A 24,126-nucleotide genomic window follows, 5' to 3' on the forward strand; every position below is an offset into this window, starting at 1 on the left:
GCCCAGTCGGCGGTGAGTGAGACTTCTCGGAAGAGAACGCTATTCTAATCTATCCAATCGTTCAAGTTCGAAGCGCGGAGCGGCGGGTCGGTACTCCATACTCCACCAAGGCAAAAAGCGCGAGCCGGGAGCAGCGGACGGCGGACTTGACCGCGCGGCGGTGGTGAGTAGAACCAACTAGTAACTGAAGTCAGCTACGCAGCTCACGCTATTCTGAACTGAGAAACTTAGTTCTAGACCCTCGCTGTCCCTAACAGATCTTACTTTGAAATACCATCAAGGATAATTAGGTATTTTAAATCTCAGCTTAATTATGACTCAAACTAAGTAATTTCACCATGATGAAATCATTTAAGCGAACAGGTGGTTTTTTTTTACAAAAGAAAAAACTTGTATAGATAAGACAAGAACAGAATTTAATTAAATAACTTTATTGTCTAATGTTTATACTTGTTACATTGCCGTTGTAAACTACAACATAAATACTTTTTCAACAGGAATTGCTCATTTCCCCCATCTCTCGATACCAAACACTGCTTTAGGAAGCAGGCCTCTGTCCTTCAGAATCACAAAAGCAAAGTGAACATCAAGTTTCAATGGCACAGTTTTCACAAGTACTTGTTAAATACAAAAGGTATAGGCCACCTGGTGACATGACTGCACCTACCATGCAGGAAGCCCAGGGCTGAGAATGGAAGTGCTCTCTGGGCCTTGCACATACAGCACCCCTCACAGCAGAACCAATTCACAGGTGAGATGAGTAGCAATCTCAGGTAAAACATTTGTCCACCCTCATGGCTAGGAGTTGGGTGTCCAAGTGGAGACAACACGAATGAATAGGGATACTGAAGCACAATGATGGGGAAATGCACGTTAAAAAAGTATAAAAAGTAATTCATGTAAAATATAGATTACATACAAATTCTGTCAAGAACTTATTTAATAAGCTCAAGAATATTGGCATGTGGCAATCTGCACTCTGGTATTTTTTTCTGACTAAAAATGGGGAAATCAATTTAAGATCTTAACACTGTGTGCAAAATGTTTACTAATAATCAAACTCTTACATTTTACCATCTCACTGTAGTGTCTGAACAGCAAAGTAGATGCATTGATTTCCAGCATTACAGGCAACACTAGATCTATTTAAACAAGATAATGTAAACTTTATTCTTAAGGCAGCTGGTACTGATGCTGCACACAGGCATTGCTCAATGCCCATTACGATAATGGGACTTAGCACTTGAAAACAAAGAAAAAGACGACAGCATTATTGGACCGAGTGAGGCATGTTGTCAAAATACTTTCCCTTTCAAGCAAATCATGAAATTTTTGGACATTTAGAAAAATAAAGCACCCACTCCTCCAACTTCAGCCTGTTCTTTTACAAATATTTCAAAATACTGATAAATAATAGTGACTGCAAGCAGGATGCCAGTGCCTGATCCAATGGCTCCAAGAAAGTCTGCTAATACTGAGAGGGCACCAATGCACAAGCCACCAAATGCAGCTGCTGTAGGGATGTACCTGAAACAGAAAGTTTTCACAATTAATCTTTTCCATCCAAGGGTCTTGTTTTGCTTGTGCTATATCATTGTGTGTGACCAACTGAGGTAGCAACAGGAATGAGTGGATTCAGGCATTAGGAACTTCAGAGTTCCATTCCGACTCTGCCAGTGGCTACTGTGCTTTTGGTAAGTCGTCACCTATCTGTGTCAGTTTCTCCAACTATACAAAGTTAAAAAATATTTGTCTACTTTACAGCACTGTGATGAGGACTAGTGTTTATATAGATAGATAGATAGATAGATAGATAGATAGATAGGAATTGGAAAAGGGCAACAAAAATGATTAGGGGTATAGAACGGCTTCTGTATGAGGAGAGATTAATAAGACTGGGAGTTTTCAGCTTGGAAAAGAGGCGACTAAGGGGGGATATGATAGAGGTCTATAAAATCATGGGTGGTGTAGAGAAAGTAAATAAGGAAGTGTTATTTACTCCTCATAATACAAGAACAAGGGGCCACCAAATGAAATTAATAGGTAGCAGGTTTAAAACAAACAAGAAAGTATTTTTTCACGCAACACTCTGCCAACCTCTGGAACTCCTTGCCAGAGGGTGTTGTGAAGGCTAGTACTATAACGGTTTTCAAAGGGGAGCTAGATAGATTCATGAAAGATAGGTCCATCAATGGCGTCCCTAGCCTCTGTTTGCCAGAAGCTGGGCTTGGATGACAGGGCATGGATCACCTGATAACCTGTCTGTTCTTTCCCTTTGGGGCACCTGCCATTGGCCACTGTCTGAGGACAGGATACTGGGCTTGATGGACCTCTGGTCTGACCCAGTATGGTCGTTCTTATGTTCTTAAAGTAGTCTGAACACATAGCATGCTACGTACGTGCTAAGTAACTGTTGGGAGGCTAAAAAGAGACCAAAGACTGCTGCTTTTCAGTAGCTAAGCATGCTATTGATTTTGGGGCAAATTCTGCCCTTGGATACAAGTGTAAAGTCCACACCTGAGGGTAAAGTTTTTCTCTAAATTTTAAGGAAACAGTTAATTGGAGTCATTTTAATGTGTGATCTTCGATAGAGCAAAAACTCACTCATACAGCAGAGTCACTTTTTAACTATTAGCAAACAAGAACATTGTTTCTTTTGCACCAGACCTCACTATGAAAGAGGGGGAAGAGGCAAGATTACAATGAAAGTCATCAGCAAGAGGACACAGTAATTAGCTGTCAATTCCCTCCAATCAAGTACCTGCCAGCAGAAACACCCACAGATTGTGCTGCCACAGACCCAATCAGAAAAAACAAGGCTGGGGTATAACTACAAGGTTTACAAAACATACATGAACACTGTATAATGTGATTAACTAAATGCCTTCCACTCCTATTTCCAGCTCATTAATGGTCTTTACAATGGCAGCACCACTGAGCAATATCCAGCCTTTATCCAATGTAGTTTTCAAATATGCTTCCACACATTTGAGTATTTAATAACTACATGAACCACAGTTAAAGCATGGAAGAGACTAATGATCTTTCCAGTTACTCTGAATGTAGCTTTCAACACCAATACCTTTCTAGAAAACATTCCACAACCCAACTAACTGTAATGCAAGTTGCTTACTTCAATCCTTGATTTTTAAAACACATGAGCCCATTCAGACAATGCTGCCAAATCTGCACGATGGAGGGAGCCCCTCACCCCCACATCAGGGACAAGGCATAATGTTTGTTGCTTGGGCTCCAGTGCCACATACTGTGGAAGAAGAGCTGCTTCATGATGTCAGAGCTCTGTAGTGCTCTGGGACAGCTGGGAAATCAGGTCGTCTCCCCTTTAATAAAGCCACGCATGGGACTCATCCCAAATTCCCCCATTCTCACGTTTAAACAGGAAGCCTCCCTTCATCTATTTTTCCCCAACTCTTCCATAAACACCTTGTCCCTCCTGTCTGCCTGGGCCCTATCCTTCCCCAACTAACATGACAGCACAGTATGGAACACAGGAGGAGAGTGAAAAAGTACGCTGCATCTGCATCTTTCACTGGGCACAAATCTGAGTGGCTTTGCAGAGGACTCCACCTTTGGTTGACCCAATGTATTAAAGGTGTTGATTACATAGTACTGTAGCGAACTGTTGCAGAGAGCCAGCATTTCCTTACCTATTAAGCTCATGAACCATCGATGTATCCCTGTGGCCTCTCATCACCATTTGCTGTTCTTTCAGTTGCTTAGCAACCTGCAGACACACATTTCTGTCAGACTTCCACAGTGTTTTATAACCAGCTGATAGTCATACAGAATAATAGCTGTAACCTGTCAGAAGCTAGTTATCTAAATTAGAGGCAGGATTTTAAAACACAGTATTTTAGAGCAGTTATCAGAACACTTACATCTTTTGCTGATGAACCAGACACCTCAATCCATGTCTTGGAGAAGAACGCACAGGATCCCAACATAAAAATGATGTAAACAATTACATGGACAGGATCCTCAAATATAGCACCCATGGATTCTGGGGGAGATAGGTAATAGCAGAGACCACCAACTGGGTAAGAGCGAGCAGGGCCACCACCACTGACATCCTACATGGGAGGAAGAAAAGGCAACTCATCTCTGGGACTCTCCTCCTTACCCACTTTATGGAGGTTTCAGATTCCTTTAATTAAGACAGTAGATACATGAACTTTAAAGAAAATTAATATTTAAACTTTCCCCTTGTTAAATACCAAAATACTTGTTATCAACGTTATTTTATAAGTGATAGATACTTACTGCCCACTGTCCTAGTAAGTTTACTAAGAAGTTGCCACTAAACCGAACAGACAACATCTGGGAAATGACATAGAGGTTTGAAACTAAGGCAGACTGAAGAATGATGGGAATGTTGGAGGTATAGAAGAGTTTGATGGGATAGCTACTGTATTGTCCACGGTATCGAGCAGACTTGATAGGTAAATCAACACGAAATCCCTAAGAGAGAATTAAGGAAGTGTTACATTTATTTCTAAACCCAAAGGCATGTCATAACAGCACTCTTAAGATACAGTATTCACTAGATAACCTAGAATTCAAGGACTGAAATAAACAGCCTTTGGACTAACTTGTTTGTTTGTTTTCCCATAATACTGAACAGAACAGTGGTCTGGAATCTTCCTTGGATTGAGCCAAATATTTACACTGTCATATTTATGCACTTAAGTCATATGACTGACTGTAACATGGCTGTCCTATTTAGTATGCCATTTCTCCTAGAATTTTCATTCACCTAAACAAACAGGTTAAAATCACTTAAGAACTTTTTTGGTCTCTTAGTAACACCTTGAATTAGTTATCATTTATGCCATTTTGCTTGACTTGGAATGTTAAAAAAATGGATGAGTTTCATGTTCTGATTTTCACTTGTTCACACAGTGCTACAATTGTTGTCCTACTTGTAATGAGGGGAATTGGATTATAAATTATTTGGGTCAGACAGAGTGTGTTTGATCAGGAGCTAGTACCATGGGGCTCCGAAACTAGTAATGTCTCTAGGTGCTACTGCAAATATAATGTTTAAGTCTGATTTAAATAAAACCTTGAGGATATTTAGAATGTCTTATTGCTGGGTTCCATAAAAACTCTTGTACACAATCCTTTCCCGCTCTAAACCCAACAGCACCCTTTTAAAATGCACTCATTTTGTAACTAGGATTTGGGAAAACAAAGCAAAACAAAAAACTTATCAGCTTTTAATACAAAGCCTAACCAACCTCCGAAGATAGCTGCAAGCAGAGCATTCTGCTGTTTTCTGGCTATAGCTAATCTCCTAGACTGAACAGGCACGCTATGGTTTGGGAGCCAGAGATTTCAGATTTCAGTTCTTACAGCTTGGATCACACTTATTGCACATGGGGGCATTCTTTTGAAACTGATCTCTCACAGAAACCCAATCGTAAGTGTCCAATTTTTAAATATGATCAAACATTTACATAAAAAGGCATATTGCATAGCTGGATATTTAGAGAAAACTTACAGGGCAAAAGCTATGCATCAGTTCCAAGATTCTGGAACAAACTGCGCCAGTTATGTCACAGAGAAGTATGGCTCTCTGGCTGAGACTGAATATATTCTTTCAAGAGCTGACCATGAAAACAACCTGTGCTGTATTAAGTGTATTCTGTACACTGCAGAACCACTAAGATATGCAACAAAATTATTTTTCGTTTCCAGCACATGAAAATACTTCAACTGAAAACATTAGTGGGGCATTTAATGGCAATGCTAAAGATCTTACAAGTAACTAATGTAATTAGTAGTAGCATTTATCACTGTTATTGTGATAGTGCCTAGGATCCCCAATTATAGACCAGGACCCCACTGCGCTAGGCACTGTACAAACAGAATCAAAATGTATCTGAATATCAGCCACAGGTCATTTTGGGTATAAAATTAAATAGCTGTAATGTCAAATGTCTGTTAGTGAAATGACAATATTAGAAAAAAAAATTCTTACTTTGTTACTCCCTGAAATTATAAGACAAATACTTGTGCCATTTTAACTTTTGTAATTAATTCTTTCAATACAAGACTAATAAATTAAGAGTCTGGATCCTTCTTCCTTTTGTAATTAAGTAATTGCCCTATAGCTGTAGATTGCACTTTTCATTTACCTGAAAATATATGACCACAGCAAACACAAATACTGTAGCAATCAGATTCATGAGATTGGGCAAGTTCTGTCGGTAGAAAGCCTCCCGCAAAGCACGGACTTTGTCAGTTCGTGTAGCCAGAAGATGGAATAATGCAATCACTGCACCCTCAAACTCCGTTCCTATATAAAGCAAACCAGAGTAAACCACTCCATCTTTCTTTCTGAATTTTAAAAGTAAAAAATTTCTGATTAACAAGGTCTGGTATTAATTTATATTTGAAAAAGTGCTGTACATGTGTTATGAGATATGTTGTTCTGTAGTCCTATTAGAACATGTATGTCATAATGTAAGATTCCCTTTCCAGCCTGCAGAATACCTGGAGATTCAGGACACTGCCTTTGTGATAAAACCTATTGTTCTCAACCATGTGACAAAAACAATTCCCCCACCCCTTTTTAATGGAGGGGGGGAGAAGTGGGGGAAGAAGAGAAAAAGAGAGGTAGAAAGGAGCAGCAAGCAAGCACAGTAAATAAAAATGCCAGAAACCGGAGATGCAATCAATCAAGGTAAAATTTGGTTTAGGATTTGGAGTTTACAAATAAACTATCTGATAACCTCTCAGAATAGATAGAAGCAGCATTTCTCTTTGGCCCAGGCTGGTCTCACAGTGCAGCCATGGACACTGAGGGCATGATAGAGAACTGAAGGTGGGATTCCCATTCTCCAAAATGTCAAACATACTTCAGAGTGTAATGAGGAGACACTAAATACAGGAATGTCTTATTCACACACTGTAATTGTACCACAAACATCTTCTTTGAAAATACTAAATCCACTACCTTTTCTATGTCTGTGCACCACAGTGTGCTAAAAATAAGATGCAGGATTCAGACTAGGAAATCCAGATTCCTGAGGTCGAGGAAGGATTAGGGTTATGAGGAAAAAAAAAGCCTCCACTGCAACCACTAGAATTTAAAGTGGCAGAGGCAGACTTTTGGATTGTTGTTCTTGATAAAGTTACTCTTATGGATCTACCAGTGTTTAGTCTCCATTTTTGGACAATGACTGTTAAAAGCTAATCAGCACTTCACTAAACCAACAGTTCTATAGTTAACTGTTACTCTGTAGTACAATAAAGTTAATTTCTAGCACGCATCAAGTGAAACTTGTGCTGTTACAGTTATCTGTGCAATGTACCTCTGCCAGTATTAATGGTAGTGGGACTAAAAGCCTTCCAGACAATGGTTTCACAGATGTTGGTAGCAATAAAGAGGGAAATACCAGACCCCAAGCCGTAACCCTTCTGCAGCAGCTCATCTAACAGCAGCACAATCAAACCAGCAACAAACAACTGTGGGGAAAGAAATGCGAGTAAGCAGAAACAAGAATAAATCAGTCAAGAATTTAAGTATTAAAAATATTACTGATTATAGTTTCATTATAATGTGGGAGTATTCAACATTAAATGTAGATGTCCTGTTCCCTTGTAACCCCCCAACACCGATTTAAAGTCAGCAGGTCAGGAATTTAAGAGCAAGAGTCTTCTTGCTATATTTACATAACTTTTCAGTATTGACAATAATAGTCACATTGTTTAATAAATAATGGTTTCTACACAGAAGTGATGTGTTGGTTTCTTCCTTTGTGCATGGACTGCTTTGATAAGATTTGCACCCTTTAAATCAGAAATGTCCTAAATACAGTGTCCACTGCTTTCAAAACCGCCTACTCCTGTTTTAATACTTAACAGCTTTGACAAGTGGGATCAAACATGACCCACTTATCTGGAACATCTTGAGCATATTTAACCACTGCTTGTCTCTGTCCTTCTGGGAGATTTTATGCCTTTCACGTATATGCATTACATACATTTAGGATGCGCTGTTTACAATGTTAAGAACACTTAGGAAAAGAGAAGAAAGCCAATGGTTTGTTAGGGGAAGTAGGAGATGGGTCAGGATTTTCAATCCATCTATATTGTATCTGAATGTCACAGAAGTCCTTATTCATAGAAGAATTAATTATGTACCTGAATTATGATAAGGAGACAAATTCCAGCACCCATTTCAGCAGGATCTCCATACATCCCAGTCATGACGTACACAATGGCCTGCCCAATGGTTATAATCATCCCGAACACTGAAACAAAAAGAAAGCAACGCTCATTTATAGGCAGCTGCTGAGTTAGTATACTAAGGATGCCTCGTATGTAGCATTTTAGTTATACACATTGGTTTGCCAAGAATAGAAATGTTTAGTAATTTTAACCAGAATAATGCTCACATTTCTGGGCTCCATTGAAAAGAGCTCTGTCTTTTGGTGTATCACCAACTTCAATGATCTTGGCACCAGCTAACAGCTGCATGATCAAACCAGATGTCACAATGGGCGAGATACCCAACTCCATCAAAGTCCCTGAAGAGGAAGAAAAATTATTAAACCACATCCCAAACCCCTGCACCTCTAAGGATCAGGCCTTTAGAAAGGGTCTGACCTGCAATAATAAATAAACAAACAAACAAACAAACAAACCAACCAACCCACCCCTATTCTTAATATCCTTTCAGTCAAACACTTTCCAGTCTAGTGATGTTTCAAACTGCTGTCAAAGAAAAAGATCACTATCTCCTCCAAAACTGTGCTGTGTCACAATCTGAAGTTTTGAAGGTAATGTGGGAGAAATATGTGTAGGCTTTCACTTCAAACATTTTTGTGAAACAACCCTACGATCCAAACCTGGCGTGTACAGAGGCTGAACAGGATATGTAGTTAGTTCTCCAGTATTTCACAATACTGAACTCTTCACAGGGGAAAGTCTTCCCCTGGATTCTCCTCTCATGTCAGCCCTATCACTCAACTGCTTAGTCCATATTGTGGACCACCAGAAAGGTCTCAGAAGCCCACTGTGATTTATCACTCACCAGTCAGAGAATCACTGAATTTCCAGCTGAAGGTGCAGAAGGCATTTAGGAAGGCAGAATGTAATTACCCACATTAGAATTTGAATTAGAATTATGCAGGATTAAATTGACACTTTTAAGAAACAAGTCATCTGGCTATTAAAATGTTGATTTTTTTTTATCATAAACTAGCACCATGCTGCTAGCTCTCTGCTACGATATTGATTTAGTATCAGCTCTGAGGGTAAGATGCTACCTATTGAAACAATACCTCCTGAGATATAGATATCTGCAGTGTAGCCTGTAACAGTTCAGGGCAACTGCTCCTGAAACTACTTTTAGCCTTCCGGCTCTCCAGCTGTCAGCAATCCTGGGGAGAGTACCATGTCTCTCCCCATCCTGACCAGGGTTTTTCCAGACTGCAGTTTCCTGCTTAGAGTGTGAGTTACCCAGCAAGTCAGACTGCATGAGCTGGCCTGCATTGCTTTCTCCTCCGAGGCTATGCACAGCATAATTGCACACAGTTAGAAGTTACCACACAGCCCTTTCTAAGTGAGCACATTCATACTTAAGGTTAAAGTATTACAGAGAAAACATTGAAAACAATAAAAGGACCTAAACACATGCTAATAAGCTTACTAGAGATCACCCCAATTCCAACAAGGGGTCGGGCAGGTGATCAGTCCTTCAAATCCAACCACAGGGTTTTCTGGGGTTACAAGTTCATAACAGCTGTTAGCTCATTCATCCTTTCCTTTATAAAGTTTGGGCCTTTGATATCGTCCTCATGTCTGCCAATCACCTGTTACAAAGGTCCTCTCCTCAGGGTGAAGGTTCAAAAGGATGAGTTCTTACATAACCAGCAGGGGACATACACCTCCCCCCAGAGATTTCCTGGGAAATCCCTTTTAACTTCGTTGTCCCAAAAATTCATTCTTCTCTGGCACACTGTGTAAAATAATCCTTTGAAGCTTATAACACTTCCCAGGGTTTACTGCATTTATAATACAGTGGATTCCAAAGCTATTAAAACATAATTCAATTAGGTCTCCCAAAGATATTGCACATTTGGTCCTAAGCCAGCATTATAAATTGTGACTTTTTGAAGGTTTATCCATCGTTCAGTGAATCATAGGAAAGTCTCTCCTTTCCGAGCATGGTGCAAGTTTAACTGTTTGGTCCAAATGCTCAATGTTTCAAAGAACTAAAATTAGTATGTGGTCAGTTCAACATTTTACATTATTTTCATAGTCAGAATCTTAACTATGAGGAAGAACAAAAAAATTTACAATTTTGATTCAAATAGGCCATATCAAGTCTCTCTCTCTGTGTGTGTGTGTGTGTGTGTGTGTAAAGTGATTAAAATGAGATAATATTCTGAAAAAAATATATATGCAAGCCAAATATTTACATTGCAGTATCATTTAGAGGCATCACTTGGGGCTCAGGACAGCATTAGTTCAGGCACTGTGCAAATGAGAAACAAAGACAGCCCCAACAAGTTTGATTACCCTTCTTTCACTTGCAATGAATTAATATACTGTCACATAAAACTATCAGCAAAGTTAATTTAAAAAATAATAAGGGACCTAAACTGCTGCAGACTGAGAACAGATACTGACCAACTAAAACATAACAAGAATTAGCAATAGAGGCAGCATGATCTGATAGACTGAGAGAAGAACTAAGAGCTAGGAGTTCTAATCTCAGCTCTGTCACAGGTGCACTGTGATCCTGAGCAAGGCTCTTAACTTCTCTATCTTCAGTTTCCAGACCTGTGAAATTATTTGATCATCTACTCTGTAGTTGTAGTGTGTGGCTTAATTCACTAGGATTTATAAATCATCTTCTACTCCAAGCATCTCAAAGTGTAAACTAGTATTATCAATAAATGGGAATCATTAATGTGCCCCATGTATTCATATGGCAGGTTACCTGTCATACATATTTGAGATACTCTTTCCAAAAGTAGAGCATCAAGCTGAATTTCATTTGCTCCTCAGATGATGCCACATTCCTACGCTAATTTCAAATAGAAGATAATTGTATTGGCTTTTGAAAAATGTTATGAATTTAGAGTATTACATCTGTCCTAAACACTCACAAATTACTTAACTCTGACTCCTAGACTCCATGAAATCAAATATTTTAAAATCAATCTAATGTCTATCAATTGTCAATCATACCTGTTTAAATTAATACAATACCAGAGAAAAAAGAGTGAAGAGAGATGACTAATTTACTAACCTCTGTTTGATGCAAGAATGACTCTCATCCAATAGAAAGGATCTGCAGAGTCTGATGACATGATTCCGAACAAAGGTATCTGTAAAGATATGGGTAGTATTAAATGTCTAGACTTCTCTGTAAAGCTAGACTGCACAAAGTACAAACAAATACATACTATAAAGAGTAATTGTGAACTGCTTTCAGGTTATAGATACTTTGCTTAGAATAATTTATTCCAATATTCTTCATGTTTCGGACATTAAAACCAGAGCATAAAGTTTATATGACAAGCAATATAATCCTCTGAAGAAAACCCAAAGCACAATATGAGAGAGAGACATATTTAATAACCTATACAAATTAAATATGCTGGTCTTCATGTGTTACGAAGACAATAAAATAGTAAATTCTATTGGTTTTGTATTTCACTGACATTTTTGCATCAGAGTGTTTGAGCTTTGGATGAATATATATATAAAAAGTTTTCAGATTTGAAAATGAAAACAGAAAGCATTCAGTTGCTAACTTAACTTTACCTTTGGGTCCTAATATCGCGTTTCCTTGCAATTAAGGGATATAGCACAAAACGTAACACAAACATTTTTGCCAATGATTAATTCCCCAACCATAGAAATTAAATATTTAAAATCTTTCAACTATGAAAAGTACCATGAACTGAAACAATCATGAACTTAAGTCAATAAAAGCCAGCATGAAAATTAACTTCATCTTTCAGGTTTTGATACCATATATCAAACAGGCCAGAAGAACAGAAGAACGGCCATACTGGGTCAGACCAAAGATCCATCTAGCCCAGTAACTTGTCTTCCAACAGTGGCCAATGCCAGGTACCCCAGAGGGAATGAACAGAACAGGTAATCATCAAGTGACCCATTCCTTGTCACCCATTCCCAGCTGCTGGCAAACAGAGGCTAGGGACACCATCCCTGCCCATCCTGGGTAATAGCCATTGATGGACCTATCCTCCACGAATTTACCTAGTTCTCTTTTGAATCCTGTTATAGACTTGTCCTTCACAACATCCTCTAGCAAGGAGATCCACAGGCTGACTGTGCGTCGTGCGAAAAAATATTTCATTTTGTTTGTTTTAAACCCACTGCCTATTAATTTCATTGTGACCCCTAGTTCTTATGAGGAGTAAATAACACGTATTTACTTTCTCCACACCAGTCATGATTTTATAGACCTCAATCATATCTCCCCTTAGTCTCTTTTCCAAGCTGAAGAGTCCTAGTCTTATAAATCTCTCCTCATATGGTAGCCATTCCATACCCCTAATCATTTTTGTTGCCCTTTTCTGAACCTTTTCCAATTCCAATATATCTTTTTTGAGATGAGGCGACCACATCTGCAAGCAGTACTCAAGATGTGGGCCTACCATGCAATTATATAGAGGCAATATGATATTTTCTGTCATATTATCTATCCTTTTCTTAATGATTCCCAACATTCTGTTTGCTTTTTTGACTGTTGCTGCATATTGAGTGGATGTTTTCAGAGAACTATCCACAATGTCTCCAAGATCTCTTTCTTGACAGGTAAAAGCTAATTTAGACCCCAACATTTTATATGTATAACTGGGATTATGTTTTCCAATGTGAATTTCATCTGCCATTTTGTTGCCCAGTCAACCTGTTTTGAGAGAAGGCATACTCTCTCTTGCTGCTGTTTTAACAGTGCAGACCAGGAACTCTTGATGTAGGTTAGAATTTTGTTCTACTTTACCTGGAACTGTTTTTTATTGGTTCAGATTATCTTATTCTAAAAGCATCATGAACAATGATTACTCCGTTTTAACTCTACTTACTTTCCAGACTGTATGGGGAGCTCTGTTGGTTTATACACCTTCACCATGTACTGTTACTTGTTCTCTCAGTCTTGATACCATGTGAATGCAGCATTTCTGCATATATAACTTGGTCCCTACAGATACTAGGAAACAGTTTTAAGTTTTGACTACAGTAGAACCTCAGAGTTATGGATACCTCAGGAATGGAGGTTATCCATAACTCTGAAATGGTCCATAACTTTCAACAAGATGTTATGGACTTCAGCGGGGGAGTTGGGACTGCAGCCGCAGGGCTGGGGAATGTGGGGGGCAGGATTCAGTGAGGGGGGACGGGGGTTGAAGGCGTCTGATCCTAGGGGCCACCAGGGCTCCTGGCGGGGGGCTCAGGTCTTCAGCCCCATGTCTCTCTTCTGACTTCAACCCCATGGAAGATGCTGGGATCTGGGCTTCATCCCCGTGGCTCCGCTCCTGGTTTCAGCTGGTGGGGCGGAGGGAGACTCAGGGCTTTAGCTACAGGGAGAGCACTGGGGCTGAAACCGGCATTCCCTTCATAACTAAATCCCTGAGTCTCAGCAGCCCCCGCAGGGCTGAAGCCAGAAACAGAGCCACAGGGCTGAAGCCCCGAGCCCCAGCGTTCCCCCCCTCAGTCTAAAGCTCTGAGCCCAGGTGCTCCAGAGGGTCAGAAATCCTGAGCGCCACCCCCACTGGAGCCCTGACACCTCCCCCTCTGGGTCAGAAGCCCCAAGCACCACCCCTGCTGGAGCCCTGACACCTCCCCCCTCTGGGCTGCAGCCCAACCCCTCAATGGCTGAAGCCCTGACACAGTACAATATTTGCTCTTTTTTTGGGTCTGTGCTGCTCCTTGATTGAGGACTTCCGGTTTCACAGGGTGTCTGGTGGACTGGTAAGTCCATAACTCTGGTGTTCGTTATCTTTGAGATTCCACTGTACATACAAGTTTTGCGTAATTCTCTATGATGGAGAACTGCATGCGTCATCATATCTTCTAAAGCTTAACAGATAAAAATCATCTGTTACTGATTGGTTTGTTGGTTCAGAAGTCATGCTTTTTCTCTTATGCTACTCTTTGGAAGCAGTTCTTTAACCCTTGATGAGTAGGGCCCTACCAAATTCATGGCCGTGAAAAACGCATCACAGACTGTGAAATCTGGTCTCCACCGTGAAATCTGGTCTTTCGTGTACTTTTACCCTATACTATACAGATTTCATGGGGAAGACTAGTGTTTCTCAAACTGGGGGTCCCAACCCAAAAGGGGATCGTGGTGGGGGATCGCAAGGTTATGGTACGGGGGTCGCAGTATTGCCATCCTCACTTCTGTGCTGCCTTCAGAGCTGGTGGCCAGAGAGCAGTGGCTGCTGGCCAGGCGCCCAGCTCTGAAGGCTGCGCCTCGCGAGGAGCAGCGCAGAAGTAAGAGTGGCAATACCATACCATGCCACCCTTATTTTTGCGCTGCTGCTGGTGGCAGCAGCAGGGCTGCCTTCAGAGCTGGGCTCCTGGCCAACAGCTGCCACTCTCCAGCCACCCAGCTCCAAAGGCAGCGCTGCTACCAGAAGCGACGCAGAAGGGTGGCAATACCACAACCCCCTTATAATAGCCTTGAAACCCCCCACAGTCCCTTTTTGGATCAGGAACCCTACAATTACAACACCATGAAATATCAGATTTAAATATCTGAAATCATGACATTTATGATTTTTAAAATCCTATGACTGTGAAATTGACCAAAATGGACCATGAATTTAGTAGGGCACTATGGATTAGCAATTTTGGAACCTACCTCAATTATGGAAAAAATGTGTCCCAGGAATCTTGTCAGGCTGAAATCTACATTCTTCTGAACTAAACTACTTACTGAAAATTCAGTCTATACTTGTTTCTTCCCTATTTTACTACTGTAATCCTTGTAAAGCTTCCACTATTCAATACACATTTAACAGCTACATAGTGCTGAAATAGCATGTTCTTCCCTCTCAGATAAACATTTTAATCGCTCCCCAAAAGAAAACAAGTCGATTTTAAAAGACTTCCTTCGGCCTCTAAATAGCCTTTCACTGTTCAAAAATTTACAGATTGTATTTTGTGGATCACTTGACTATACACATTACTCAGTGGATCTAGAATGGTTATTTTATACACTACAATTTCAGAATCAGTGTTTTAAAGTGCAATTTAAAAGCTTTGCAAAACCATTAAAAAAAGGGTTTTAATGGCCATTTATATTAACTTTGTGCAATTTTTAGAGGAAATCAGGGGTAGGTGTGAAACCTGAAACTACTTTTAACTTCTTTTTCAAATGAGACTAGATTTCAAGTTGACACCTCCCTTCTAAGGTCTGAAAATTAGGGGGTGTAACAAGTTAATTTTTGGGGGGGGAAAACAGTATGAATTTTAACAAAGGACACTTCACAAGAGCAAGTTTCATTGACAGAACTACTTAAATGTTTACTGTAAAATTATAAAATAACTGAACTGGTACAGATATACAAGGAATCCTCACTGCTCCAACATTAAAAACAAACATTATATCCTCTTTCATGTCTTAGAGAAAGGGGTGTGCATATGTGTGTGCACATGCGCATGTAAAGAGGTACATACCTGACAGCACACTAAGAAAATAAATAACGTGATAGCTGTCCATAGTACTTTCTCTCTGAACTGGATCTATAAAATAGAATTTAGAAGAAGTGGATTAATCACAAACCTGTGTTAACACTACATACTAGAGATCATAATATAATAATATTCTATGACATAAAATGCTACATCATGTAGAGTTCAGAGCCAGAGTATTCAACCATAACAGTAGATTTCTAACACTGACTGACTAACACTGATTATCTGATATATCTAATGTGACAGTAGTGAAGTTCCTATGTAATAATTGAAGAATACTGATATGTAAACTAGCTGTTGAGTTACACAATCTAACTTACACTGGCATTAGTGGAATGTTTATTATACATCTATAATACAAGTATCAGAGGGGTAGCCGTGTTAGTCTGGATCTGTAAAAGCAGCAAAGAATCCTGTGGCACCTTATAGACTAACAGACGTTTTGCAGCATGAGCTTTCGTGGGTGAATACCCACTTCTTCGGATGCAAGACATCCCTTGCATCCGAAGAAGTAGGTATTCACCCACGAAAGCTCATGCTGCAACACGTCTGTTAGTCTATAAGGTGCCACAGGATTCTTTGCTGCATCTATAATACATTAATTCAAGAGGGACTGGGACAGAAAAGCAACACAATGGCCTCAAAAAAGAACATCCCAGGACACACCTCCCAGAACATACCTGAAAAACAATGGGGAAAATTATTAGCTTCAAAGATCCTACCACCTTTTCCAATAGTTTAGGGTAGTCCTCCATCTTTTTTGCACTCATATTTTAAGGCACCTCCTGTGATAACTAAAATCCATTTTCCCTCTGGCTCTACAAGACTATGGTGACACTTCAGTATCAAAGAAAACACAGCTTTGTATCATCCAGTACACCCTTAAGCCACAAAAGAAAGAAAAGTTTCTTTAGCTGTGGTCTGACACTAAAGGAAAAAGGAAATGAACTTTGAGGCCATAGGCCAGACACAGAAAAAGGTCATCCAGGTACTATCGCCTGAAACAACCACCAGTATTGAAATAACATGCAGTTATATGATCAGATATGCCTGGACACTTCATTCCTTTGACATTTTCTCACCTACAGTTGGTGCAAAATGAGTGACTTAAGTGTCCTCCTCACAGAATTTTCAGTCTGGTCAAGTTCTTAGTTTAGAAAACATCCTGTTCAAACAGATTTTAACTATGCATACCAGGGGAATATGAACCACAGCTATCTGTTTACAACTAGTAGTAATTACTTCCAATATTAACATATCCAACCAAGACTCACAGACGATGCTTTTTCATAAGAGAGAAAAGCAAAGAAAGAGAAAAGCACATTTCTTGCTCTCATGGAATACAATGGGAAAACTGATTTAAAAGGCAGGAGGATTGGATGCAACTTTCACACATATTAGAAACTGATCAATGACCTGGAAGAAAACAAAATCCTTACTGATAAAGTTTGCAGATGACACAAAGATTGAGGGTAGTAAATAATGAAGAGGCACTGATACAGAACAATCTGGATCACTGGCCCAGCTTGACAAAGCCCTGGATGGGATGACTTAGTTGGGGTTAGTCCTGCTTTGAGGAGGGGGTGGGACTAGATGACCTCCTGAGGTATCTTCCAATCCTAATCTTGTATGATTCTATGATACTTGGCAAACTGGATGAGGGTAAACAATATGTATTTTAATGCGGTCAAATGTAAAATTCTACATCTAGGAGCAAAGAAACGTAGGCCATATTTACCAGATGGGAGACTCTATTCTGGGAACCAAGACTTGGGGGTCATAGTGCTAATGTTGTGGCCAAAAGGGTAAATACAACCATTGGTTATATAAACAGGGGAATACTGAGTACGGGAAGGGAGGTTATATTACCTCTTATTTGACACTGGTGTGACCCCTACTGGAATACTGCATCCTGTTCAGGTGTCCACAATGCAAGAAGGATGTTGATAAATTCAAGAGGGTTCAGAGAAAAGAGTCATGAGAATTATTAAAGGAAAACATGCCTTATAAGTGAGAGACTCAAGGAGTTTGATCTGCTTTGCTTAAAAAACTGAATTTAAGGGTTGATTTGATCAACTTGATAATAGAAGGTGTCAGATTCAGTCAAGTGCCCCCTCTCTGACACGCATTAGACTGCTGAGAGGGAACCCAGCCGCTGAGTTCCTGGACATTTTAAGCCTCCAGTGCCCAGCCATTGCTACAGTCTTAGAGTCCCTAGGAACACTCTTGGAACACAGACCCTCTGTGACACTGCACGCCAAATTATTCATAGTGATGTTATCATGATACGATTATGGCATAATTCTTATGTATTTTATGCAAGATAAGTCATGTGAGGTGTCATTGGGCAAGTTATAATTTGCTGAATATGATTATCCTATTTGTATGCATATATCATTTTTGTTTCTGAAGTTATGAATGTTGACTATGTAACTGTATTTCAAATGGAGTTACATCTGGGTAACGCCCACTATACAAGATGCTTTCAGTCTAGACAGTGGGTGGGGAAGGGCCTATTCAGGGCAATGGGCCATTAGGAAAAAAAACAATAGGCCTTAGGAGACGCTTATCTCCCACCTGGGGAGCCTTCCTGAAAACACTACAGCTAGCTTCCGAGTGATGGCTGCTATGACTCTACAGGATATGTGATGAGACCACATGTCTCTAGACTTCATCCTGGGATGCCAGTATTTTGCCACGGACTGGTCTGGGAACCAAGCTTTGAAACAAAGGGTTCCCGCCATATGTAAAAGCTATATAAGACAGGGAGTGACATCATTTGGTGTTCTTCACTCCTCACCCAAGACGACTCCTGGAAACACCTGAGGGACAAAGACTGAACTGGGGGAAGGGCTGGGCCCAGGCTAAAGGGATTTCTAGCCTGTGAATGAAACACCCGGGGATTCCAAGCTGTAAAGCAAGTGCCGCTTGCCCCTTAAGAATCTGCAGCCTGCTTGTACCATCTCCTAGGGTGAGAATCTGCTATTCACATCCAATCTATTTAGTATATTAAGCTTAGTTTGCATTTTTTGTTTATTTGCTAGGTAAGCTGCTTTGATCTGTTTGCTATCACTTATAATCACTTAAAATCTATCTTTTATAGTTAATAAACTTGTTTTTGCTTTATCTAAACCAGTGAGTTGGAGTGAAATGGGTGGGAATCATAACCCAGGGGCAAAGGCTGTTGCATATTCTTCTCCACATTGAGGGAGGGGGCAAATTTTATGATCTTATGCTTACAGTTCCCTGTGCAGCGCAAGACAGTATAATTTTGGATTTATGCTCCAGAGGGGGTGCACACCTGGGGAGCTGGGAGTTGCCTTAACTGTAGCTTTCCTATGCAGGGTCTAGTCAGAGAGCCTGCATGTAACTGCAGCTGGGTATGGCCCTACCTGTATGTATGCTGGTACAAGTGCAGGCTGGAGGGCTCTGTAGCTTGTCACAGCAGTACAGTGTGAGAGGGAGCCCAGGGTCAGGGGGCTCAGTGGTACCCCAGCTCCCAAGACTGCACCCCAGGGGTTCCATCCTAATAGCTGGAACCCACTGTCCAGCCCTTGGGCTCAGTACAGATCATTTATACTCCCTCATAGCTTAAATACACCCACTCCTAGAATTACACCCAAAGGTGAGACACTTCTGGTTTACCTATTCCAAGGGCCAAGTGGTAAGTGTACAACACACACAGACACTGACAATTTGCGTATTCTGTGTGAGATTATGAAGTCTTTGCAGGCACCTATATCAGAGTGCACGCTCCATTTGATTGTAAGGCTGGTCTTACCACCTTTACATTCCCACTGTCTTTTAACCTCCATCTTGAACTATAATTCCTGAGATGTGTTGGCATGCGGCTATCAACAGACTTGTTAAATTTTGAGGATTGTCCATCTACATGACAAAGAGATGGCTGCTGCCCAGGGCAAACCATTTTTTCAAGTCTGAACTCAAAGGCAGAGGTAGTCTGGCCACAAACCTGGTATGGGTTTCTGGTCACCTGTTGAGGGGCACACCCAACAGAATAGACTGGAAGATTATAAAAAAAGGAGCATCTTTGGTGACAATTTTCTCCAGCTCAAGAGGAGGGAGAAGCAATCCAACATATAGGGTGCTGATGAGGCTAGGGAACCTGACTACCTCCCTGAATACTGAGGAACCACAAGGACTCCCTAGGGAAAGGTGAGCTAGAGAGAGACGCTGCTAAATTATCTGTACTCGCATGCTTTATCTGTTAAGTAAAAGAGCAATGGTATTAGATCCTGTACAAAGTGTCTGTTATCTGCTTTATACTTGCCACAGGCCTCCTTGCACAGTTAAACAATAACCCAGAAGGCTCACACCTTTGGGTGGAGTTCTGGAAGTGGGTATGCTTAACGTATGGAGCAGTCTGAATGGTTGGCACTGAGCCCAGGGGCTAAACAACTGATTCCAGCTCTCAGGAGAGGGTGCTAGACAGAAGGTTTGCACCCCAAGAGCATACTTAAGGACCCCAAGGATGGGGTATTGGCTCAGCTCTATTCAGGCTCTGGAGGCTTAAAATACCCAGGGACCCAGTGGTTGAGTCCCCTCACAACTGTCTATTGAGTGGGGACATATGACAGAGGGCTCTTCAGCCTAACAGATACAGGTATAACAAGATCCATTGGCTGGAAGTTGAAGCTAGACAAATTCAGACTAGAACTAAGGTGCAAAATTTTAACAGGGATAGTAATTAACCACTGGAACAATTTACCAAGGGTTGTGTGAATTCCCCATGACTGGAAATTTTAAAATTAACATGAGATGTTTTTCTAAAAGATATGCCATAGTTCAGACAGGAATTAATCTGGGGAAGTCTCAGATGATCACAATGGTCCCTATAATAATCTATGAATTAACCAATACAAACAAAAATCAAATGCAGCACTAACCTTTCTTTCAGGCTTCTGGATTTCAGGTAAAACTGCACAGAAAGGCTTAATAACTTCTAAAAATTTAACTGTTTAAAGAAAAAAATAAATAAAATAAGTTTTTCAAGCAGAATAATAGTGAACGGTTACTTATTACGGCACTCACTTTCTTACCTAGGATTCAGCCCTTTAAATATGCACATTAACTACTTGTCTGACATTCAAAAAAATGAGTTTCATGAATAAATTCATACTCTTATCACTCCCTGCAAATTCATGACTTGCATTGATCCGAAGACAGAACATGGCAAAAGTTTGAGATGGAATTTAATGGTTATCACTAAGAAGGTCGGTCTTTTCCTTCACATTAGGCTTGGTGTCATTTTTATACACTCATGAAAGGAAGTATTATATATAATAATGACAGTGAGCTGTAACTTAAACATTAACTGAAGATGAATCTCTGCTGTCTTTCCAAGTTAGGTAAATACAGAGACAAGATGTTGATTTATAACAACACTAAAATATGCATAGGGAAAAAATCATCCTAAATCATATAACAGAATGGAATTTCCCAAAGTAGTTACTTAAACGAAACACCTGTGATTTTAAGCCCTCTAAAATACTAGATGTAATCAGAGCAGTGTGGGATTTTAGTTCCTTTAACATTTGATGTGGTTCTGCCTAATATTTCTATCTGAGAAAGAGTGAACAAGTTAGATAGTATGAGCCCTTTAACTGGAACAAATTCCAGAGCAAAGAATGATTTTTTTTTTGGCCTCCAAAGTATGTGCATTATAACAAGACACATGAGGTATAAATATCAGCAAAGATCCAGTCACCAATCCACCCACCCATAAATATGCAGGCAGAACTGAAGATGATCCCTTTTCTTATTTTCTAATCTATTGGGCTATACTTTTACACTTTAATACTTGGTACCATGAAATAATAAAACAGATCATTAAAAAAGATGTTTTGTTTATAAAGCTGAAATGATTCCATTGTTGGTAAACTAAAGCCAGAAAATCCTAAAAAATCCAACAGGTGCCAACAGATTAGCTGGATTATTTTGGCCTGATAGCGAACAGAAATTTGGAAATTAAACAGTCAGAATGAGATTTCAATTTTCGAACCATATTCTTCTCTCAATTTGTTGCTTCAGCGTGTTCAGTGCATACAAACACACAATACACATAGAGTGAGGCTACAGCTCCCATACAGGGGATCTCAGCCAGTCTTATTGTACAGGCATGGTGTCACTATGGCAGGCATGGCCCCACTGGCCATAGATGGCACTTCAGCAGGCAAGGGCAAAGCCTCACTCAGGCTAGTGTGGTCAAAGCCTCCTGACCTGCGGAGAACAAGCAAGTTGGACAAACCCACAGAAAGATCCACAGACCTGACGGTTCATTTTTCTTTGCCTGGGGCAGGAATGTTCCATAGGCATATTCCCCAGTGGGTTAGCCAGGCAAAGTCACGCCCTCATGGGCATGGTGACCCACAACTTCTCCCAGCATATTTAAAATAAACGGTACAAAGTGTTTAAAGCTTCAGTTATTGTGTCATTGGGGGTTACATACAGGTTGTGGGGGGATGTTAACATTTTGATGTTAGGCAGCATATACATATACACAGTCTGTCATGTCCCCAATGCGGGGTATACGGTGGGTGAGTTCAAGTTCTACAGTCACCTCTGGGCCAATCCTCCCATACCTCCCTTATAAGTCACAGTCTCATCACCCTCTCCTGTCGCAACTCCCTGCAGCCAAGGCTTGTTCCTCCCCCTGGATTGCTCCATGCGCCTCATCCTGGTATCGCTGTCGTCCTAGTGTCTGTCAGTCTGCCCCCTTCCGGTCATCCCAGGCCCTCGGCCCCGTGTCCCTCACTCAGGTCGCCTCAGACGCCCAGCCCGGGGAGCTGTCCCGTCCGTCCCCGCCTCAGCTCGCCCCAGACGCCCAGCCCGGTGCCCGCGCCCCCCGTAGCCGCTGCCCCCGGCCTCCTCTGTCACCGCCTCTCGGTTCCCGCTTCTCCGCGCGATACTCACTGCCCATGGCGGCGGGGGCCGGCCGGCCTGGCCAAGGGGAGTCCGGGCTTCCCCTCCCCCTGCAGCCTCCTCCTCGCTCCGAGGGGCCGGCCGCTGCCAGTCACGTGACTGGCGGCCTGTTCCGCGACGCAGGGACAATCAGGACCCCGTCCCACTACCGGTCCGGTAACGGATCAGGCAGCGCCGTGGCCACCCACTTGCTCAGCAGTGTCCGTGTGGGAATCTGGGGGCGGGGCGGGACCCGGGACAACAGGCACCATTCCCCTTTCCGGGAGGGGCCCTTCGCCCCGCGAAAACGACCCCATTCCTTGACCCGTTAAGCGGACCAGGGCAGATGGCTCAGGCGCGGGAAAGTCGCCTAAACATGTTAAAGGACCCAAAGCGTCACCCCGGGCGGCTGAGCCGCAGCAGGTCAGAGGTCAAGGTCTGCGCCCCCTTCAGGCGGGGACGTGAGGTTCCCATTTAACTTTGACCCCAGAACGACCCCCCCCTCCCCGTCCTGGTTCCCGCCGGAGCTCGCTCGCTCGCTCTCCCCGCCACCGCGGCCCCGGGGCTGGAGGAGTCCTGTGCCCCCGCTCGCCCCTCCCCCCTCGCGCGCGCCCCTAGGGCCCGATCGGGGGGAGGCTGGAGAGGCACCAACCGGTCCCCCCCCCCCCATGTCAGGGGGCCGGGGGAGACGTTGATATTTAGCCTTGACGCGTCACCCGAAGCCGTTCACACCGAGACCTCCCGGCCTGTGCTCCCCTGCAGAAGGCTGGCCCTGGGGTGGGGGTGCGAGGCTGGGGCACAGGGGAGCCGGGCTCAGGTCCCTGCTCTGCCGCAGCCTCCCGCCAGGAGCATGGACCGCACGGGGGTGCTGTGAGACTAAATACAGTAGAGAGCTGGCTGTGTCTGCACTCCCAGCAGGGGTGATGCCCCTGCTCAGGTCCGTATCCCCCCCCACCCCCGGCTCTTATTGAGGTAGGAGAGAGATAAATAGCAGCATCACCACAGTTTTAAGGCGGGAGCTACCTACACAGCCCGGCTCAATCATACCTCCACTACAGTTAAACCGCTATGTATCAAGTATCAGAGGGGTAGCCGTGTTAGTCTGGTTCTGTAGAAGCAGCAAAGAATCCTGTAACACCTTATAGACTAACAGACGCTTTGCAGCATGAGCTTCCGTGGGTGAATACCTACTTCATCAGATGCAAGTCGCTATGTATATTCGCATTAGCTCAGCGGATGTAGGCTAGGTATACCCGAGCCAGGGGTCATAGCTCTAGCTAGAGACAGGCCCCGTTCTAGAGTTAAGGTGCAGATGATGATGGCGTTTCTGTACTATAATGAAACCTGGTTGTAAGGGTAGAGTCTCTTCCTCAAACCTTGCTGTCATAACAAGCACAAGACTTGCTTTCTTTCAAGAAAAAGAACAGGAGTTCTCTGAAACCTTTCTTTCAACAGGGACCAAGAATTTTTCAGCACTACCCTGGGGCTGGT

The 24,126-nt window shown here is 42.0% G+C and overlaps 1 protein-coding gene across 3 annotated transcripts; it reads right to left on the reverse strand.

Moving 5' to 3' along the window:
• Positions 1 to 410: 410 nt before the first annotated feature.
• SEC61A2 (SEC61 translocon subunit alpha 2) lies at positions 411 to 22,886 on the reverse strand. Of its 3 annotated transcripts, XM_039519430.1 has the most exons (12): positions 22,648 to 22,886; positions 20,622 to 20,689; positions 15,697 to 15,762; positions 11,288 to 11,366; positions 8,424 to 8,555; positions 8,170 to 8,279; positions 7,338 to 7,491; positions 6,159 to 6,319; positions 4,282 to 4,479; positions 3,900 to 4,091; positions 3,669 to 3,745; positions 411 to 1,527 (listed from the first exon to the last, which is right to left on the reverse strand). In XM_039519430.1, the coding sequence occupies exons 1-12, from the start codon at positions 22,652 to 22,654 to the stop codon at positions 1,341 to 1,343; spliced, it is 1,431 nt and encodes a 476-aa protein (XP_039375364.1). In that variant the 5' UTR covers positions 22,655 to 22,886; the 3' UTR covers positions 411 to 1,340. The 3 variants fall into 3 exon arrangements, with proteins under 3 accessions (XP_039375364.1, XP_039375365.1, XP_039375366.1); XM_039519431.1 differs by lacking the exon at positions 3,669 to 3,745; XM_039519432.1 differs by lacking the exons at positions 20,622 to 20,689; positions 22,648 to 22,886 and adding an exon at positions 10,452 to 10,507 and having other exon boundaries at positions 15,697 to 15,755.
• Positions 22,887 to 24,126: the final 1,240 nt, after the last annotated feature.

This window comes from Mauremys reevesii, linkage group 1 (genome assembly GCF_016161935.1).
Source record: "Mauremys reevesii isolate NIE-2019 linkage group 1, ASM1616193v1, whole genome shotgun sequence".
Lineage (NCBI taxonomy): Eukaryota > Metazoa > Chordata > Testudines > Geoemydidae > Mauremys > Mauremys reevesii.